The following is a 23,255-nucleotide window of genomic DNA, read 5'->3' as shown; positions in this document are numbered from 1 at the left end:
TTTGTTAATTTATTTGATATGTATGGGTTTTTTTTAATTTCCTGGTGAAATGAAACAAAAAAATGAAATGAAAAAGTAAGTGTTTTTTTCGGTGCATATGCGTAATTTCCTGCTTGTTTTGGTGTTACTGTAAACTTAAGCTTATAATAGTAATACCAAAACAACATCTGAAACTATGACGATAAGGAATACTATATCGTTGTGTGAGGTACACACACGGTACTCATAATAATTTATAGAGGTGATGACAACAGGTGTGCGTTGACTTGTAATTACTATGTGATGCCTGATAAATTATGAGGAATCAAACTGTTACGAAATCTGGCCTGACCACTGAACTACGTAATTGGGTATTGGACAGCAATCGTGACCAATCATGCATTGATGAATTGTAATATTTTGTTATGTCTGTCCATGTACAAAACCTGTCGTTTGGCAATTTGCCTATTGGGTGTTTAGGACTATAGACGATCTTTTATAATGCATTTACGTGTAATTAAATCATTGCAGTCGGACTGACTGGACAAATGGCTGAATCGTGGGCCAAGGGCGTACTAGATGACGGCGCAACTCTTTGTCTAGTTGTCAGTGGTTTAGGTTTACGATGTATCTGAAAGGTTTATAGGTAAAACAAGGTTATAGACAAGTTGGAAATGTCAGCTGTTGTATTGAGAATTGCCTTGAATGCGAGGCTTTTGAGAGTATTGACCCGTTTTGTCTATTGTGTATGTCCTGTACGGATAGCCAGGAGTTCAACAGGCCAACACATTATTTGCATACCTAGCATCGATTGGATATCTACTCAGTGTTTGCCAGTTATAAAGGCGCACAACTGCATGTTTCAATTCCCTCCATTTTTCATCCAGGGTTAAATACGTGTTCTAAGAGCATTCAAAATATTGGTTACAAATTACACATATAAGATGAAGAGTATATGTGTATTCGATGGCACTGTACTATATGTGGCTTCTTTGCTGGCCATTTGTGGACTACAAGTTGCATGTCAGAATTCCGGTCCAACGGTGAAAACACGTTATGGTGAACTACTCGGTAAGAAAGTGGACGTTCTTGACAGTCAAGTTGACACTTTTCTTGGTATTCCATACGCCGAACCTCCAATCGGAGAACTTCGCTTTAAAGCACCGACCCCATCGGTTAAGCGTTGGGGAGGTGTCAGAAATGCAACAACATTTAGTGATGGCTGTTTGCAACAACCTGATACGTTTTTTGGTGATGAATTTAGAGGCAGTAATATGTGGAATCCGAATGTAAATATCAGTGAAGACTGCTTATATCTGAATGTATGGACACCATACCCAAGACCAACCAATGCAGCAGTTATGGTATGGATACATGGGGGAGGATTCGTTTCTGGTGTATCGTCCCTCGATGTTTACAATGGTGCTACTCTATCTGCCATTGAACAAGTTGTCGTCGTGTCAATGAACTATCGGCTTGGTGCGTTAGGATTTCTCGCTCTGCGAGACCAGCGGGCTCCTGGAAATATGGGACTAAAGGATCAAACAGTGGCGTTGCAGTGGGTGAAAGACAACATAGATAAATTTGGTGGTGACCCTAACGAGGTCACAATTTTTGGTGAAAGTGCCGGCGCCGCCAGCGTAGGGTTGCATTTATATTCTCCCATGAGTAAAAATTTGTTCAAAAGAGCCATTTTACAAAGCGGTAGCCCACTGGCACCGTGGGCAATTACTAGTGATCAGGAAGCGGTGATGTTGGCTGAGAAATTGGCCGAACAGTTACAATGTGAGATAACAAGTACAAATGACACATTGATTGCAGTCGAGCCGTTACTTGAGTGTTTCCACCAGAAAACCGCATTAGAAATCACAGACGCACAAAACTATCTGGCCACTGGCAACAACGCAGTCGCTGTATTTTCACCTGTTGTTGATCAAAATTTTTTAAAACGTGTTCCAGCCGAGTCCGTGTCTTCAGGATCTATGAAATCATCACCTATACTCATAGGCATTAATCGTGATGAAGGTACCTGGTTTATGCCGTATTATTTGAGCGAACATTTTTCTCTCACCTATCCTAATACTACAAGAGCTGTGTATGACGATTCTATTTCTAAGTTTTTCGTTGGAGAAAGCAACCTTGCCCACGATGTCACTGCCTTTAACTACATAAATTGGGAGGATCCCGATGACCCAAATTCCTTGAATAAAGCTTTAAGTGACATTATCGGTGACAGTATAATTGCGTGTCCTACGATAGACTTAGCTACAGTTTACAACGATGCTAATAATGACGTCTTTATGTACTCCTTCAACCACCGTGCATCTAATAACCCTTGGCCTGAATGGTTTGGTGTTCTCCATGGAGATGAGATAGACTTCGCTTTCGGTCGACCACTCCATTCTGAAAATGGCTTCAATGAAGAAGATCGTCTTGTGAGCAAAAAGATGATGAAATTTTGGGCGAATTTTGCTAAAACCGGGTAAGTAAATTTGTTATCGTCGGAAATACGTCGTCGCTGATGTATGTATAAGATTTCATTAACAAACAACCATTTTCATTCAAAAATTAAAGGACATCTTTTGTTACAGCTGGCAGAAAATCAGAAGAATAGAAGCAAATAAAAAGGACATATTGAAGTATAAACTAAGGATAAATGAATGCAGTTTTCGAGATTCAAAACTTTTTAACAATTAACTCAGCATTAAAATCAATAGATAAAAAATACCAATGTACCTAGCTGATCTTACTGTGACATTTTGTTTCAATTGCTCCTATAGTTGTCATGGAATGGAAAACTCAAATAGGAATTTACATGTACTTAATGACACGACGGTAAAAAGACATACACAGCCTCCATTGTGTAGGTACAAGTTATACCGTTCATCGCCTTTGGAGTGTTATAGTGGTTCGCTGAATTGACACATCATTCATTAACGGGTAGTTCTCTTGCACTCTATTCATTTTGTTACTGCTGAGAGGGAAAGAAAAACCCGACCTACATGCATGACATCAACTTAGAGAGCCTAAAGTAATTACGGGCCGGGGGAGGGGGGGGGTTGACCCCAGTCTGTGGCATAAAATGTTCCCCTCCCCCTAGTCCGTTATGCTAAAAGGTGAACCCCTCTCAATTTCCTTTCTCTAAAATATGACCCCCCCTTCCCCTGTTCAATTACATGATGTTTTACACCGCCTCCCTGTGGCGGAGTTGTCAGAGATCAAGATTAGTAGTCAGGAGGTCCTGGGTTCGAATCCCACTAGAGACAGAGAATGTTTCTGTACGGTAAAGCTCCCACCACATTGATAGATTTTAAAGGCATATGTTGTTTACTACTATTACCTCTACAGTGAATTTGTGTTTTTTTTAAAACCAATGCCCGTGTTTGGACCAAATTGGCTGATCTGAAGGCCAGATCTCCCAAAACTGCGCTCAAAACTGACAACCTCAGGACTGAGTTCAACATCTCCCCTCCATCACATTATCCCCATGCTGGTCCCCCTTTACTACTGTGAGACCAGCTCCTCTCCTCACACCACAATTAACTACAAGAAGTTAATTCAGTGCTTTTCACTGATATGTTACAATTATTACTTTACTATGGTAGCAGTGGTGGGAAGTGGCAGCAGTAGGATTTGGAACCGGTGGCAGTGGGTGGGATAATGCCAAAATCACACAATAATGATCATTTTCTAAAATATGACCCTCCCCCGGAGGACTAATTTGTCAATAGTGACCCCCTTAATTCCTCGTCCACCCCTTGTAATTACTGAAGGCTCATTTACATGTCCTGCCACTAGGAACGATCGTTTTTAGCACTACGTTACCGTTAAAGTCTGCAACTAATGAGAGCTCCGTTCACATCATACGCGTATCGTATAACCAATAATTACTAGTTGCTGTACATGTACATGTATTAAAAGGTGCTCTTTTTATAAAATGTTAAAATATTTGTATGTCAGAAGTGGAAAAGTAAAATCGAACAGATTCTCAAAGTACGGCGTTCAGTTGATCATCTGATGTCCGATCGATTCAAAGCGCGGGTTAACACTTTCTTTAAAAAACACATAACGGCTCAGGCTACTATTTGTCATTATAATGGCCTGAGATAACTGGTGCGGTAAACCGTTAAAGACAAGTTTCTCTGTTTGTGTGGGGCATACATTGACAATGACTTTGGGAATTGGACCTGGATATTGATCCAAAATGTATTTGATGAATGGTAACTTGACTAATCCCTATATAAGATTCTAACATAGTTTAATCCGTTCGACCTTCATAGCCCTATTACTGTAGAGTTAATAGCATTTGTCATAATTGAGGTGTAATTATTCACTGGAAATAAACAGCTGGTTTAAATAGTTGTGATGACGCAAATGCACTCCAACTGTAACCTTAGTTATGTATAGAAATGTTAACATGAAAATAAATAGGTTGCAATCCGTCGATAATGTACTGCATATAGTGCAACAAAGTAATGTTAGCCACACAATATAAATAACGTGTGGTGTATATCGCAACACCGAGTTAACAAACTGAAATTTTGTTTCCACTTGTATTCTACTGGGACAGCTAACTCACGTAATATATATAGTCCTGCTTGCAAACGGAGTAAGTCGGAACTGACATGTCTAATATGGACAAGGCATATACTACTAAGGGACACTCATAATCGAGTCCACACTTTCTCCATCTGCAAGTTTGAAGCACTCGAGTAAATACATTACTTCTAGTCGATAAACTGAGTTACTTTCTCCTGGAATTTTATAATCCGTGAACGGTATTGATAGCCTGGTGCCATAGTGTGACGACCAATAAAACACAAAATCATTAGCATGTGAAAACATCCAGGGGTGACCAGCAAGGACACATCGTGAACTATTGTAATAACTACGGTAAAAGAAAACCCAAACGAAAAACACGGATCAACGAGCAAATAATCAACAAATGATTCCCTGGATAAACCATAGACCCTCCACCAACGTGGGGGCTCTATGGATAAACTGACGGCATGTGGTAAATAGCTATGAAACAAGAGCCAGCAAAGCAAACACGTGAACAAAACGAAAGTGATCTGAAAGGTCGCCATAGCCATTCCTTTGTATAACAATATAGACTTCAACTACTACTTGAAGAGCGGTAAATATTATCGACGTACCTGTCTCCGTTACCTCTATTTCCTTCCCTGTCTGAAGTTTTAATTACTCATTGAACTGTATGGTATTTTCTATAAATATCGTCAATTTCATTATATATTTCACTAGGAGGTGTTTTCGCTAATGTTAATTTCATGATAATTTGCACCATGTAGTGTCACCTTTAATGTTGTCGATTTCATTTCACGTTACAATATGTACTGTTACCTTCATTGTCGTCAATTTGATGAGATGGTACATTTACTGTTATTTTTAATGTTGTCAGTGTTATTGCATGTTATAATGCGTACTATCACCTTTTTAATGTTGATTTCATGACACAGTGCATTGTGTAATGTTACTTCTCTATTACATAATTCAAGTTACATTAAGTGCAATAAATTACCCATAAACAATGTCGTCAATTTCATCATATGTATCATGTATTGTTACCTAAAAGCTTATCAAATGTCGTCAATTTCAGAGATCCGAATAAAGAAAGAACAGACAGTGTCAGTAACGAAGAGTGGCCCCTATTTGACTCACAGAATCAAGAGTACATTATTTTGAAGGGTGATGGCGATCAAGCCGCAGAAACTGGACAGAAACTTAAAGCTAAACATTGTGCCTACTGGCGGGAATTGTATCCTAAATTTGCTTCACTCGCAGGTAACTTTGATTCTTTCGATAATAAACAACGTGAGTTTTCATATGACACTTTCCTACATTGTGCTCGGAGAGCTTTACAATTTTGACCCCTGGCATGGACCTATAAGGTACACAACCATCTTTATATAACTCCTCACCTCTCTGGGGAGCACACAGTTCATTGTAGCCTCTGTCGGCACATAGAACAAAGCATTCACATTGCAACCTCTATCCTACCAGGTACCCAATTTGTTGACCGGGGCATAATCATGGTTCAAATCTTACCCAAGCAAGTTCTTCAACCAGTCAGAAACTAACGACAATAACGAGGCTCGTAATGGTAACTTGCAGATTCCAAGCCGACCACCTCAACCATTTGACCATGATGACTCCATAATTCGAATTGTTCATTTTAGCCACAGAGTATAAAATACGATGATTTGGAACGAAGAAACAATTAAAATCAGTGTCAATTAAATTAGTCTCATTTATTCTGTTTCAGACGTTGATTACCGACAACCAACGACGTGTTCGAGTATTCAAGCCACCCTATCACGCTGTCTACTAATCTTCACTTTGTTCAATGTAATAGGATTCTTCAACAACCTTCGATAGTAGTGGTAAGTGTGTTACTTCATATCAAATTCAGTTGAAAACGAAATGATAAAAATAATCAATTCTTTTAAGAATAAAAGTTATATTTTAGACGTTAAACTTATTATAAATGCATAACTAGAACATTTCTATTCAAGTCTTCGATCTTGAATAAAATTGAAATATTCAAGGTGAAGTTTCCGCCATTCAAATGTGTCGTACTAATATCTTTTCAACGTGGTAAAGGAATATAACGGATGCTATGTTCATTAAGAGTCGCTGTTTGGTAGAATTTTTCTTAGCAATTCAGGACCTTGGACCTTGTTACCATACATGTATACACAATTGGCATTTGTAGTCGTACTATGCATTGGATGTATATACAAAGATAATTGTACACCTTTTATGAAGCTGTCAACTTTTCAGTTCTAGAAAGGATTTCGATATCGGTGCTATCGATTCTCTTTATCCATCTATGTAACAAAAACATGCATTCTGAATTAGAACTCGTTAAACCTATAGGAAATTTGAGGCATACAATATTGTCATACTGTCGACCAATCTCTTTTTATCACCTTTTTATATTTTCACAGGTGTCCAAAGTTAAGCAGCTCGATCAAGTAATAACGAACACAACTGAAATAGTATTGCTCGGGTGAAGACTTAAAGAGTGATTAGCGTTAATATTCGAAAACGTACCTTTTCGACGTATAGTTTTAAATACAGTCTCAATATTAAGATAAACTAATTGCTTAGCATAAAGGAGTCCGTATATTACCTAAAACTATAGACGGAGCGAGTGAAACGTGCCTTAAAATTGTCAGCATTTACTTTGTCTGTAGATAAAATATAGAGTCGAAATGCCTCGATCAATTTGGGACATCATACTAGTGTCATGTGTAGTTCACCAAAAATGTCGTCGTAGTATGCTAGACATTCGCATTTAGTTGACGTAGCGTAGCTATTGTTGGAATTCACTCAACTCTGTAACATCTGGTGCATTATTTCAGTAAGATACGTGTAACATTCTGAGCATTGCCAGAGATTGAAAAGTTTGTTATGAAGAAGTTTCAAGTCATGTAATGGATAGTGAGATTAATGATAGCCTAACCATACAAGACTGTGTCAGAATTTGTTTTTTAAATAACCTAAATAATAATTAGTAAATAGGTGACTTTGATAGTAAACGTTTTCTCCCTTTAATTGTAAATAAATGTTGCCGTGTATTTTGTTATTGTTGCAAATAGTGACTATGAATCCAGGGTTGCCCATCATATAGTGACTATGAATCCAGGGTTGCCCATCATATAGTGACTATGAATCCAGGGTTGCCCTACAAATAGTGACTATGAATCCAGGGTTGCCCTACATATAGTGACTATGAATCCAGGGTTGCCCATCATATACTGACTATGAATCCAGGGTTGCCCTACAAATAGTGACTATGGATCCAGGGTTGCCCATCATATAGTGACTATGAATCCAGGGTTGCCCTACAAATAGTGACTATGAATCCAGGGTTGCCCTACAAATAGTGACTATGAATCCAGGGTTGCCCTACAAATAGTGACTATGGATCCAGGGTTGCCCATCATATAGTGACTATGAATCCAGGGTTGCCCTACATATAGTGACTATGAATCCAGGGTTGCCCTACAAATAGTGACTGTGAATCCAGGGTTGCCCTACAAATAGTGACTATGAATCCAGGGTTGCCCTACAAATAGTGACTATGAATCCAGGGTTGCCCTACAAATAGTGACTATGAATCCAGGGTTGCCCTACATATTGTGACTATGAATCCAGGGTTGCCCTAGATATTGTGACTATGGATCCAGGGTTGCCCTACAAATAGTGACTTTGAATCCAGGGTTGCCCTACAAATAGTGACCATGAATCCAGGGTTGCCCTACAAATAGTGACTATGAATCCAGGGTTGCCCTACATATTGTGACTATGAATCCAGACTATGAATCCAGGGTTGCCCTACATATAGTGACTATGAATCCAGGGTTGCCCATCATATAGTGACTGAATCCAGGGTTGCCCTACAAATAGTGACTATGAATCCAGGGTTGCCCTACAAATAGTGACTATGAATCCAGGGTTGCCCTACAAATAGTGACTATGAATCCAGGGTTGCCCTAGATATTGTGACTATGGATCCAGGGTTGCCCTACAAATAGTGACTTTGAATCCAGGGTTGCCCTACAAATAGTGACTATGAATCCAGGGTTGCCCTAGATATTGTGACTATGAATCCACGGTTGCCCTACATATATAGTGACTATGAATCCAGACTATGAATCCAGGGTTGCCCTACATATTGTGACTATGAATCCAGACTATGAATCCAGGGTTGCCCTACATATAGTGACTATGAATCCAGGGTTGCTCTACAAATAGTGACCATGAATCCAGGGTTGCCTGACAAATTTGATAAACGTATTTGAACCATGATATGCTCTCACATATGATTCAGCATGAAATGAAATAACATGATATTGTGAAACTGAAATATTATAATTTTACAAACAAAGAGCATTTGAAAGCAGTTTATTTGACTGTATCGTACTCAAAATGTACTCATTTTGCCAATGGGGTATTATGCAGTGAACAATATAGCCAGGTACGTTGACGTTATCAATATCATCAGTAGAAAAGTGATTGATCAGTAAGAGTGAAATGTAAACTTTGTTCACCTTTTATATAAGATATAACCTTATTATATAGATATAGATTTACACCTTCATCATCCAGTCAAGTATCTCTTAAAGCAATGATGAACGAGATTCTCATTTAGTGAAGTATTTTAAATGTTCCTGTCACGTCAAAAAGCGTTCAATACATATACGAGGGTAGACGACTATTAATAGGACACCTCAGAAATACTGGGAGCCGACCTTACACCTTAGTTCAGACGATCGTAATTAGTACCACGTGCTTTGTTTGTGAGACCTCGGATCATGACTTATGATACCATCACAACGCATTGAGTATTTTAACTTTAAATTTTAGGAGATAATTCTTTGAACACTTTGATGTACACACTACTATGCTAGTAGTACACTAAACCCAATTCACTTGGAGTCATTAGCAGTGTCGAATAAGTAATCTCTTCATGATGACTCCTGGTGCGATACGATCTAGCGTAGCTGTATCTTTACCCAGATTTGCTTAGTGAGTAGACTTGGACGTTATTGGAATGCTGCTATTACGATATAAATATGAATAAATTAATGCATGCTTGTTTTAAAAACGTGTTTATATTTATCAGACGTCCATATATAAATACTTATAACACAGTACTGTCCTCAGTAAGGTCACGTCGGACACACTTGAGTGTATGGGTCGGAAACAAGTGGCGCTTTGTTCTACCTCAGACAACTAAAAGTTGGCTGAGGTTCTACTCGATCAATAGATGAAGCATGGAATCCAGAATGCCGCTCTCAAATGGCTTAAGGCCCTTGTCAACGGATGAAGGAAAGCATTTGTATCGGGTACTTTGTCTAAAAGTGTTCAACTCAAGTCCGGCCGGAGAACCTTCTCCGCTGTCTTTGGTTTGGCGTCCCACAAGGACCCTGTCTTGGTCCAGTTCTATTTACAGCTTATGCTTGTACATTTTTTAGCGTCATAAACGACCATATTATGTTAACTGTTTCTAGATGATACACAGCTTTTACTAAATTTATTAGATGACGAAACTGCTGCCGTATGCTCAAGTATCTGGGCCTTTTACACTCTATTATCTATATTTGAAAAACAAATTTAAAATACAATTGTGTTCTTTTGTGTGATAGCGACCTGCGCTAGTTGAGTGAGTGACTTCGAACAATTCGGGGGGGGGGGGGGAAGTTGACCACACAGCAGAAATGAATACCAAATTCAAAATAATGAGACAAAAAAATCTCCCATCGAACTGGTGACAGTCTACCACCGTAAGGTGTATATACAAACCTGGATGTCAACATGTATAGACTGAAGTTGAATGACTGTAAAACTGATGTAACATAAACTACATCACACTTTAGAATACTTGAATCAGCGTTATTGTGATCGTAGCTGTGTGAGAAGATGGGAACATTTGTATACTGCTTGGTTTGTATGTGTGCCATGTTGTTTTACAGTCATGTTTTATCAAGTAGAAAACCATCGTAAAACTGTTTTATAAATAAAAAACCAAGCAAACTACCAACTTACCATCCATATTGATATTAAAGTCCTTTTAGCCACTCCCCCCCCCCCAAAAAAAGGGGGTGACTACTAGAATGGCAGGGTACAATATGCTCCATCCGTTTGTAATACGTTATTTCTCAGACATGCAATATCCGATTTCTTTTCAAATCTGACACAAAGGTAACATATACACGTATCATGTGGGACATATGCACGTCAATTTATTTTTATTTTTTTTACATATATGCAAGTTTAACCGCATGGAGGCCATATTTGTAGTTAAAAATCAATATTTACTGCATAAATCAAAAACTGCAATACACAGACAATTCGGATGTCTACCCCTATATTATCAGATGTCAGCCATCTTTTGAGACCTTGACCTTTGACGGTCAATTTCTTTTAATTCACGTTTACAAGTAATATTGAACAAAAGAATTATACACAAGCATAATTTCTGGTGTGCATGTAATTTTTACTGAATGGCATTATTTGCAGTAAAAACTCTATGTTACTGTATAGCATAACTCAAAATCTTCAATACGTAGAGTCTATTCAAGTGTCTATCCCCATATAATCACATGCAAGCTTTCTTGTATGAATTACCATTGACCTTTACATTGGTATACCTTAGGTAGACCATCAAACTCAAGCTATTACTTGCATATTGCAGACACTTTGTAGGAATTATATATGGCTAACGTCTTTTAGATCATGTGTATATTAAATGCAGAACCAGATAACATACACAATCATTATGATTGGTGCTCATATAACGTTTTACTCAATTGCAATCATATTTGTAATGAACAATAATGATTTACCACATAACTCAAAAACGCTAATACATAGAGACCACATTCAAGTGTCTACCCCCATATTGTCAGGTTTAAACTTTCTTTTGAGATATCGTTGTCCTTTGCCTTGACATGGATCCTTGGGTTCAATTACAGAAATTTAGCAGTTTCGTGCATTAACACAGACACATGTGATATTTATTTGTTGCCCCAAATTTCTTTTACATCACGTCTCCATTCAGTCACATAGAAGTAAAGTATTTCAGGTCCCGGGAGCTGTGTCTTCTGTGAAGACTTGTTTGCATTAACTGTATCACTCGAACAAGGGAATCAATTACACTTGTAAATCATCAAATATCATAAAACTTCGTGAAGTAAATAGCTGCTAAATAATGAAAAAAGAAACATTGAGTGCAGGTTGGTAGTGATTTGCTTTAAAGCAATGAGATATCACATGTCCTGTCCATATGAATACATTATACAAAGGCATTCATCATAGCAATTTTCAGACTTTTAATTTTTTTGAATAGACAATGGAATTGCAGAGTAGAATAAAAATTGATACTGGACTCCGTTATATATTATTTATAATTATTACTTACACCATGCTATGGAAAGCATAGTATAATAGTAAATACATGGACAAAAGGTCACAATATAGCAGAGTATCATAATTTGATATGTCGTGATTTACATGTGTCAGAAAGGAAGTACAGTAGAATAGATGAAATCTCAGTGATTCAATCGAAAGCTAGGCGGTGGCGTGACCACACACAATTGAACATACAGCAATATCTGTGTAGCTGGGGCTACGAAAATTCTTTGGTTCATTTTGGGGTGGGGGGGGGGGGCACTGTGGAAAAAAATTCAACCAAAATATTTTTTCACATCCTTATCAACATAATCAAAAAGTATAATTCTTGAAATTGTAATGACAAACATAACTTTTTATTCTTTGAACACTTCACAAGTAAATACTTAATAATCTGCAAAATAGGACAACATTGCACTTTATTGAACTATGAACAATTGGAAAATATCTGAATGGTTGTTGTGAGCTATTTCGATCATGGTGGTTTGCCAACCTTTGAACCTTACCACTAAACACAACATCCTGCCCAGTAAATGCTGCTGTATTAACACATAAGAAAATAGGCTTCAGAGGGAAATATGGTGGAATGAAAACTTCGTGTGTTGATGTTATCGACCATTTCTATTACAAACAAACATTTTCCAATCATTTCAGTAAATTGTTTGCTAGGAAAAGCATGCATGATGACATACATTCAAACAACTAACACTGGGAAAAACAACAATAAAACATTAATTGGAGGCAAAGCTGCACAAAATATATGACTCATTTTTCTCTTCACAATTCACTGAAATGTATCCTGTGTAAAAATAAGTTTGCATCATCACAACCTAGTACTGTCATAGCAACCAAAAATGTATTGATTGACACATGATAACAAATGAACACCAATGGGTCAATAAAGGACTTTTTATCCAACTTCTACATACCAATAGTTCTGGTAACCAAGAAGGCATTTTCATTTTGCTTTTAATTTTTGGCTGACTTGTAGAAATAACATAAATTAAACTTTTAGAAAAGTAGTACTTTGTGACTGTAATAAATTCCTTTCTACAGACTGACAAAAATACCTTTCTTTTCCACTTGCTGACAAGATACTGGTGGTCAAACATCAAATGAACAAGTTTGACCTTTTCTGAATTTCTAGTGGAATTTTCAGTGTTATACACTTCTCTTAAGCTATGAGGCAAACCATAAAGAGTTGTTAGAATAGTCTTTGAACAATTAGACTGAAACTCTTCAGTTTATATTTCACCTAATGACCTGAACAGGACACACAATATTATACTTTTTCTACTGAAATAACTTGTTATGAGACCCTTTTAGTTGACCATACGGTATACATCCATACATATACTCATCCTATGTACATAATTTGCACTATGTATGATTAAAGTGCATGAACTGTGAATGCAGCATATCTATACTCCTAATCAGAGAAACCAATAATTCAATACAGATAAAAGAACCATCTCATCTAAAAGTGTATCATAAAACAGACCACATACATCAAAAGTTGCATGCAATCATGTGCTAGCTAGTGTCTTCAAAATAGTCTTGATAACATTGGTTAATGAAAACATACTAATCTAATACATGTATCTGTCATACAGCCTGTCCCTTTTGTCAAAGTTAAGATTGGTATCTTTGATATGGCCTGCATAAGCTTTAGCCAAATGTTGGCTGTTCAGTGTTATACTTACTGTGTTGAAACTCAATCTATACATTTAATAAGTGTCAGAGAACATAACATGTGAGACCCTAGTAGTAATGCACATGCATTCTTAAAGGAAACTGTGCTGTTCTTCTTACAATTTCTGAATTATTTGCTTGGTGACTGTCAACCAGACACCAGCTAGTATATCCTCAGCTATGTTTGGGCAATCATCAAGTATTTAAGTAGTGTCAAAAGTCTTCATAAGTCCATGCCACACCACCAAGGAAGACAAAATGAACGTGATTCGGTCCTGTACAAATGCAACACATATATTGTGTGTGCCACACAGCACACGTAGACAGTTGGCATGTAATTTTGCTATGGTCTTAAAGTTAAAACTTTTAGTACATGTAGAAATATGACTTGTAGCATTTATATAGCCTAGCCATGTTCATTACTGCATCATCTGTCAGTTGCTATAGTTGGATATAAGACTTGACATCTCTAATAACTTCCTCAGACATACTACTGATGATGCAGAATGAAAAAACCTATCAAGGTCTACAAACTATCAACTGTAAATACAAAAATGCTTCAGTAACTTACAAAATGGGAAACAGAAAAATTAGTTGCTTACACCTGAACGCTAGCTGTAAACAAGAAGTTTACACTTTTGCATTGGGCATATGTAAATGACTTATATATATGACACTATATTCTATAAACTCTAACAAAACACATCACTGTTGTTGTATATATCTATGCATCCAAAACAAAGTACTAGGATGATCACTATTTGGCCACCTCTCTCCTTTTTGTTCTTCTTTCTGGAGGCTGGTCCTTCTGACATTTACTACAGGCCTGTTTTTCACCTGGCATTGATGGTCCAGTCACACAGCATGTTCCACACTTCTGGAATGACAATACATGCAATTATTAAGTCGTAAAACGTAGTTCCTCTATTTTAAACAGAAAAATTGTTGATTCATTACTTCCTAAGTGACAAACTAAATCTTGAATTGAAGTGAAAAGTGGCAAGCCACTGTTTCTCTTTTGTGCTCCTGGTAATTAATTTTCTGTACTGACAAATATATAAAGATGTCTTGTGCACATCCACACAATTTCATACATCCCGCAGATTCCATATATGATTCTACAATTTCTACAGGTTTGGCACTTCATGACAGAGTGATGTTGAACACTCATTATCACACCACTTTGACACTGTTATTGCTCTCTAAATCTATCCTGGAGTCACCCATGCCAATCAATACCATCTTAGACACCTCCAGGTTCTGTAAAGGTTAGTGTTCTTGACAGTAAATTTGGTATTACTCCAGTATAAACCCATCATATTTGCACTTATTTGTGAGTGGGACACAGCCGAGTACTCCAGGGATAGTCAAAGAAAATCCACCGTCTCCAGTGGATTTGAACCTATGACTTCTAGTCTGAGTTGTAATAACTTTATCACAGTGAACTTTTACAAAAGGTCATCGTGAGCCAAAGGGGGTCTCACTTTCAGAAACACTGCCTTCCAAAATGATTTTGATACCATGAGAGGGAGACTGTTGAAAGTCACTTAAATGCTACTTTAACTTACTTTGCAATGCATGTCATCATCATACTTGATACATCTGTTACACATTCTGCAATGTGTTGGGTATTTCTCATACAGACAGAGACATCTCAAGCACCATGAGTATTCAAATTTGATGTCAGGGTTGTTGCAGTGCTGACAAGGCATCAATCCTGGGAGTAGATCTTTTAATTTGGATTTTTTATGACAGCATGGCATTTCTACATCCGTAGCTAGCTCTGTCTGCAGTGATCCTTCTGGTCTCTATGAATGAAGGAAAGAAATATAGCTAAAATGATTTTGGATTGGTGTTTCACTCACAGGACCAGCGTGCGAAATTAACGCCGGTCCTTCGGCCCGAGAGCAACAGACTTCCGTTCGGACCGACAGTTTTTCAGAATTACAACAACGTATCGGTCCTTATGACCGACTGAAATTTGGAGTAAATAATAACATTTATTCAAAGATATATCCAATTTCACCTGACATGAATCTGATCTTGTGTTACCTATTTTACTCTCGACATCATCTTGTTCAAGTCAAGCGACACTGAGCTAGCTCGCTACATGTTGTTGTCAATGTTGATATCATGTCTACATATGACGTAGCATACAACATTTACTTTATGAAATTATGTTAGCAAACACATGATTGACCGAATTTCTCTAATTATTTGTGTCTTGACTAATCAGAACGTCTTAGACATTCAGACCCATTTTACGCATTCAGCGCATGCCTCTTTTCCCACAATGATAATTGATGTGTTTAAGACAGTTCCACGTTGTATTTATAAAGTATGTGACGATATTTAGAAGGCAGCAATGAGCTTCCGAAGAAGGAGACGAATTTAAACAGACACTGCTTTTTAAATGGTGGTATTAAAGCCGGTAAATGTTAGCGGGTTTCCCGATCAATTTATCGGAGTTCCCCATGTGTGTGGCCATGATCAAAACAAACTGACGGAAAACATATAAACTACTATGAAAATGGCATTTTAACTAATAAAGAAGGCAGGTACACTTCGTAAAATATCTTCAGTACGATACTTTTTTTTTTTGTAAAACAGTAAATAAAATGCATAGTCTGATTGCTTTCAATTTGATTCATATGATAATGTATGTCCTGTCGTCTTGTAATCAACATATAAACTTAGAAATGTTGCATTTTTGTTGCCATTGTTGTATCTGGAAAATTACTGCATCATGCCAAACACGGGTACATATAGTGGATGACACATTATAGTACAGTTACCATATCACGCTCCCACGTCAAAAAAACTTGCATTGTAAGACATGTTTAGCCATAGTTCTCTTCATCATGGTCAGATTTCTTACACAAACAGTCGAGTCAGAGACGATACTCAATACACCACTGTATGGTATATGGGTAGGGCTTTATGGGGGGGGGGGGGCTTCAGTACATATTTGAAGGCAGACGAAACCACTCCGTGTCACTTTTGTGGATGGAAATTGAAATAAAGTGAATACACAGTTTTCAAGAGGGATAGTTATGCGACAAAACTTAATGCCATGATGAATTTGTGGGTCTACGTTCGCTAAGAGTTGGAAAGCTACATCAGCTGTTGCCACAGACGATGAACCTGACTTTGGAAATGTAATTCAGAATTTAGTGAATCGTACACAGAGGAAGGAGAGGACTGTGATCTCTTAGAGATTGCAGATAATGTATATTTAATGATTCATTCACCCATATTATCTACAATCTATGGATATGCATTTCTATGGTGTAATGAATAGGTATCCAGTCAAAACGTCCCCGGGTCAAAACGTCCACGGTTTCCATAAGTCAAAACGTCCCCGGGTCAAAACGTCCCCACGTCCCCGGGTCAAAACGTCCCCCTCTTTCCATTTTCCTCGACCCAAACTATTTGTGTGTGAGTGTGTGTGTGTGTGTGTTACATTATATCCTTATTTCTTACTATTTCTTACATCACAATACAGTAATGTGACTGCGTACCCACCTCAGGTGCCCAAAATACGTTTATGCGGCTCCCATGGATCGGCTAACACAAGTGCTAATTAGCAACACAAATGAAGAGGGCTGTAAGGTTTGAAGTCACGCGTGGCGACGCTTCAAATACTTGAATGTTGCGATTGATCAATGTATTTAGCACATCATGCAAATATAGTTAATCATGATGAACGAAAGTAGTATGCACTGGCGAGTCAGTGAAAACTAAATTGCAACTTTCACGGTAATTATTGACACTTACAGTCAAGTGTTGACACAATACTATTTATAAATAAGGATTCGTTTACCGAATGCTTTTTCCAGTTAATGACATGCAATGACGTTTACTGTTTTTTAACTGTGTTTATTCAATTAAGAACCCCAGGTATGGGTCTCTAATGTGTAACCAATGGTTGCAAATCTATCTTGGTATGACTTACAGGATACTCTTACATTATGACTTGAGACGGCAAGTTGAGTGCGAGTGTATTGCGCAAACTCATAAAATAAAAGATTTACACGATATATAGGTGTTTCGTGTTTGTGTGCGAGTGTATAGTGCCATATTAAATCTGGCAGTACATGTGTTTTACAAAAAAATAACTGACATGATGTTAGTAGCAATGATTCTCTCGAATTTTATGTCAATCAGTTTAAGGAGTTAAGGACGGAGTTTGTAAAAGTGGGCTGTCCCTTGTCTATAACCACACACAAGCTTTTGAGTTCATTACCACCTCATTGTTTTGAGTGTGAAATCTTCGGTTCACTTTGATCATTAGTTAGATGTATTGGATTCACATGTCAGGTACATCTTATATGCCGCCATTAAGAGTATTGACACCTTAGTTTCGATAGACTCGTTGGACATTTCTCACCCACCGTAACGATGACCGCACACACAAGCTTCTTCGAAAATTCCTCGCCCTGCCGTACCTACCAGCCGACCACATTCCCGCCATTTTCGAGAGCCTCGCCCAGAAAGCGACTACGCCAAAGTTAGAGGAATTTGCACAATACGTCCGAAGCACGTGGATAGAAGGATCGTTGTGGACCCCACGCACTTGGTCCGTTTTTAACGAATCCATACGCACCAACAACGTCGTCGAGGGTTGGCATGGGATGTTGAATCGCCACGCAAAGGGAGCCAATCTTTCATTTTATAAACTTGTACATCTCCTACACGAACACGCAGACCTCATCGAACTACAGATCCGCCTTCTATCCGAAAATAAATTGAAACGTCGCCAACGCAAGCAGTACCGCCAGACGCAAGGACAGTTATTCGCCTTATGGGACGACTACATTGCCGGGAAGAAAACTGCCAAGGAACTGATACGGAGATGTTCGCACATAATGGCCCCGACTTTGGACTAGTCTTGTAATACCGTGGACATTCGCTACGATCGATCTAATCTGTGCTTTAATATTGTGTATTTAACTTGTGCTTTGATACTATGGATTTAATTTGTGCTTTGATACTGTTATACTAAATATAAAGAAAAGTGGACTTTGATACAAACTGCACTTTTTATGGACTTGGTATAAAATATATGGTATTCGTATGGTGTTATTTATCCAGCCAGTGAAATGTAAAAACTGTGCCAGGTCTGTTGTCTAGTGAATTGTCTTGTAAATGTTGTTTGAATGTACAATTAAACGTATTTATAGAAAAACGTCTTTGTGTGTATGTTTATATGAAATATGAAATAAACTGTACTAATATTCTACATAAAACTCAGCCTTAATTTTTTGCCCCCCCCCCCCCCCCCCCCACTGATTTCTTGTATGAGTTAATTCCACTCTCAGGTTTTTAGTGTGCACATTACATGCATTGAAAAGTACAAATGAGCTAAAAGGTTAAAAAAAAAAAAGAGGAAAAACTCGGAATAACTTTGAATGTTGTTTTACTTCTATATCTAGTGGAAAAGACATGGTTGTAAAAGAAATTCTGCAAACTTTTAGATTTGAACATCTCCTCTTCCTCTTGCACAGCCTCTGTCATGCGTCATTCACCTTAACTGAAATTAAACAATTTATTAGAAAACAGGCAATCACTGCCGCACATGAGTCCCGTAGCGGTAGCATCGGCATCGGGAACCAAAATGCCCGGCCAAAATGCACTACCGCAAACAAAGAATAAAATTCAAGAACTTTCACCCCTTCCATTCGTTTTTGTCAAGCCGAGGGTAGTTTGGAATCCCGACGTTACGTAGATGTATGGAGATCATTCAAATGATCGAAATATAGTAACGTCGGGATTCCAGACTAAGCAGAGGGCCTCTTCGTATTTTCTATTTCATTAAAAAAAATGGAGTGTCTATTGACACGTGCGCGTCAATAGCAAATATATACATACATTTGCTATTGACACGCAAGACTTTTACAATCTAAATTACTTGGCAATGAATGGATATGTAGAAAATTGGTTCCAGTAAGTGGCGGTGACGGAGAGAAACAACGATCTAATAAACGAACAGGTCAGGGGTCAATGTAGGTACTTGATACGTCGAAATGTGTCACACCACAGCGCTACGCATCTTAACAGTTTGATGTGCTACATGGGCAAAAATAATCATTGTCTTGTGCAACCATCACTATATTTACGGGAAATCAGACAGATTTGAGGTCGTAAAAGTCTTGCGTGTCAATATCAATGGTCGGTGCTGCATGCTAGCTACAGTGCGTGTCATGTCGTACATGATTGGCTATTACGCAATATAAATATTCATGTCTACGTGGGTGAACGCCCTCCAATTTTTATGAAAATGAGCATGTAAATCACGAACAGAAAATGGTTCGGAATATGGGCATCAATACTTGACTGTGTTTTAGGGAAGGAACGGAAACTGTTACACAGTCAAGTCTCTTGGTTAAATTTTGGTCATACCCGAGGACGTTTTGACCCGGGGACGTTTTTGACCCGAGGACGTTTTGACCCGGGGACGTTTTGGTCATACCCGGGGACGTTTTGACCCGGGGACGTTATGACTGGTAAGCAATTAATACATTCAGTCTCAGACCACTATAGTCTATAGGAATAGATTATGCGAGAATGAATATTCATAGTCTCTGGGTTCATAGTTACAAATGAAAATATCTACTCATTGAGTCAAATATTACTTGGTAGTGAATCAAAATTTACTTCCAAGTTATTTGTTGACTCTGTGAATGGAAATTTTATGAAATAATAGTGGATAGCGCACAATTCGTTGTACTCTCTTTTACTTTAATATATCTAAAGATATGCTGTATCATATTAAAGTTCAAAATCATTTAATCTGTAAATGGAGGGTATATAAATATAGGCCGTGAACTGCATTAAGTATGGACCAGCAGTTTTCCTTAAGGACCAGCAGTATTTGCTACATGTCGGTCCTTATGACCAGTAGTCATTTTCCCTTAAGTTCACACACTGCACAGGACATTACATTTTGACACAGAGCTAGACATATTTCGACTCTAGACTAACAATAACAGAGACACAATAAACACAGCAGGATCCTTTGCCCAATCACATTGAACACTGATAAGCATTGCTATTCTTTCACAGTGCAGTAAAAACAGGCTTCTAATGGACACATTACACATGAACTTGATGATTTAATGGCTGCAAATGTTTATTTTCTAATTGATAATCAACATTTTAACTTGACTATACATGTACTTCTCCATCCCCACTGTGCACGGCACCTATGTAATTGTGTCTTTTGCATTAAAAGTTATCTGAGGGTGTGTATTAAATGTCATATTACATGAGTGAAACACCAAGCCTACATCATTTTAGCTGTAAGTGACAATGATTTAACCTTTACCTATTACAAAGCAACATTAACCACTAAAAGCCATACTAATTAACATCTGATATAACAGTTTGATTGATATGAAAATTTAAATATTTGTGATCAAGAAATCTTTTACGACAATTCATCATTTCTTTTCATTGAAGGCAGCCATTTCTGACTGGAATTGATGATAACCAAAATTAAGCTCATTAACAGGCACAGTAAATTTGCACCAAAAGTCAATAAGATGCCTGCACTTCCATGCCAGATTGGTGACCAGTGTGACCAAACAATTGACACGTTTTTCCTGGGGTACTCTGTTTTTCTCCTACTGTAACATCAGAACACTGCACAATGGACAATATACAAATTTCTAGTTATATAATGCCAGTTTTTGTACAGTGCTTTCCCAACACTACCCATATCTTGCCTTATCTACCAATATCTTACCTTATCTAGATACCACATTAAACAAGCATCCTTCTTCACTGCCTCCATACTGAATCCAAGCTTAGAGAATATAGTGAATGAATTATGGCATTTGTCCATTCCACAGGCACAACTTGCTGTACATGGTGTATGCAACTTGACACAGCTACACTTTTTACTGATACAGTGAATTTTGCACATGCAACCTGGGAAAGAAGAAAGGCTGGTATTTCCTGCAGCACTACCAACAGTGGCTGTATGGCTCCGCCGAGGTTTTTTTGTTGTTCTTGAACACTTTGCTTGACCTTTTTGATTACCTGTGAACACCAAAAGAGAAAATTTCTTTACTACATTTCAAATTGCTTTCTATCTTTACCAATTTGGTATGAATGACAGTATATATTTGCACCACATTACAATTATTGAAAATACACTACCATGCATGACTTGTCAATACTGGGTCATAATAGTCTGACAATATAGAACATACAGAACTCAAAGGCACAGGTCAGATTAGGATTCAAAAAAACAAATGTCAAACACACCTACAGAAAAAGTTGGCCCTGATGAACAAATCACTGCAGATCCAATCTAATCCTTAAGGCTCCAGCATCAGTATGAGAACCTTGGAGTGAATCATAGACATGCATATACTAACCCTCATTCTTACTTTGTTCATTTACTGCTGGTGTCTGAGGTACTATCATCTCTGGCTGCAGAGTCTTTCCAGCTACCTTTACAAAGACCATTTTGATTATGTTCTCAAATTTGCTATCAAAACCAAGCAGACTTCCTTTCAGTCGTTCACACACAGGTTTTCTGAAAACCACCTGCAAAGACAAGGGAATACATCAGACAGACAATAAACTACTCTTTACAAATCTCAGTTGGCATCAATTTACCTCATAAAGTTTTGAAATGAATTGATGTGTCTACTTAATTCTTAGAGTAGCTAAGAATTCATCAATTCATTCCACCTAGGTGGAAGACTTAAGTATATGCAGGTGGAAATTTTGTTTAATTACCAATGGAGAAATACTGAAAATAGCATGCAAGGAAAGTGTCAGGAGGAGAAGAAAGAAGGTAGTTGTAACGATAGGAAGTAAAGTGCAGGGTACTTTGTGATATGTCTGTTCTTGTGTACTGTTGTTTGTTATCATAGAAAATGTATCAAAGCCATATTTTTAGATAGACATGTTTTATTCACATATGTTAGCCATGGATAATTATTAAACTTAATCCAAACATGACTCAGTACTCTGACAAGGAGGAGGGGATGTGGAAAGCAGAGGAGGAGGAGGAGGAGGAGAGGGGATGTGGAAAGCAGAGGAGGAGGAGGAGGAGAAAAAAATGCTATTAATAACAGCAATAGCATTACCGTGTGGTATGGTGAAGTTTTAAGTTCGCCATCAGTTAAATCCACAGTCTTACTTCTGTCATATTTGGCCGGCAGTGAAGTGTGGCACTTGTCAATGTTTCCCTGAGACAGATCTTTGATTCCAAGAAACATTTGTGGTGGCTGTACCACTTCCAGCATCATTTCTGTGTCTTTAAAATTCAGGTTCACAACATCACGGAACGGAATGTCAATGGTGGCCATCTGCTTCATGCTTTGTATATTGGCTGTCATTACATCGTTGATTTGAAATTCATACACAAACTTTCTGCAAGTCACAATTTACAGAAATATTACTAGAAGTAATTCCAATTTGCTACATGATTTTATCTTGATAACATTGCAGCTAAATCAAAGTTAAGTATCAAAATTTCTCAAATTCATCAAATGTGATGCCAACAAATCTTAACATTTAAGTAGCAATCATGCTTCACAATCTCACTGTCAGTTCTTACCAATTACACCAACAATTACTCCCTAACAGTTAACAAAACATGAGATTAATGGGCTGTAATTAACTGT

General features: G+C 37.8%; 1 protein-coding gene across 1 annotated transcript; it reads left to right on the top strand.

Annotated features, from left to right (window-relative positions):
- Positions 1-604: 604 nt before the first annotated feature.
- On the top strand, positions 605-7,545 carry LOC144453083 (cholinesterase-like). The gene is made up of 4 exons (XM_078144362.1): positions 605-2,461; positions 5,597-5,781; positions 6,263-6,380; positions 6,948-7,545. The coding sequence occupies exons 1-3, from the start codon at positions 924-926 to the stop codon at positions 6,373-6,375; spliced, it is 1,836 nt and encodes a 611-aa protein (XP_078000488.1). The 5' UTR covers positions 605-923; the 3' UTR covers positions 6,376-6,380; positions 6,948-7,545.
- The last annotated feature ends 15,710 nt before the right edge of the window (positions 7,546-23,255 follow it).

The sequence above is a fragment of the Glandiceps talaboti genome, chromosome 2, assembly GCF_964340395.1.
Source record: "Glandiceps talaboti chromosome 2, keGlaTala1.1, whole genome shotgun sequence".
NCBI classification, from domain to species: domain Eukaryota; kingdom Metazoa; phylum Hemichordata; class Enteropneusta; family Spengelidae; genus Glandiceps; species Glandiceps talaboti.
Note: the sequence above shows the minus strand (reverse complement) of the source record. Positions and strands in the feature narration are given on the sequence as shown.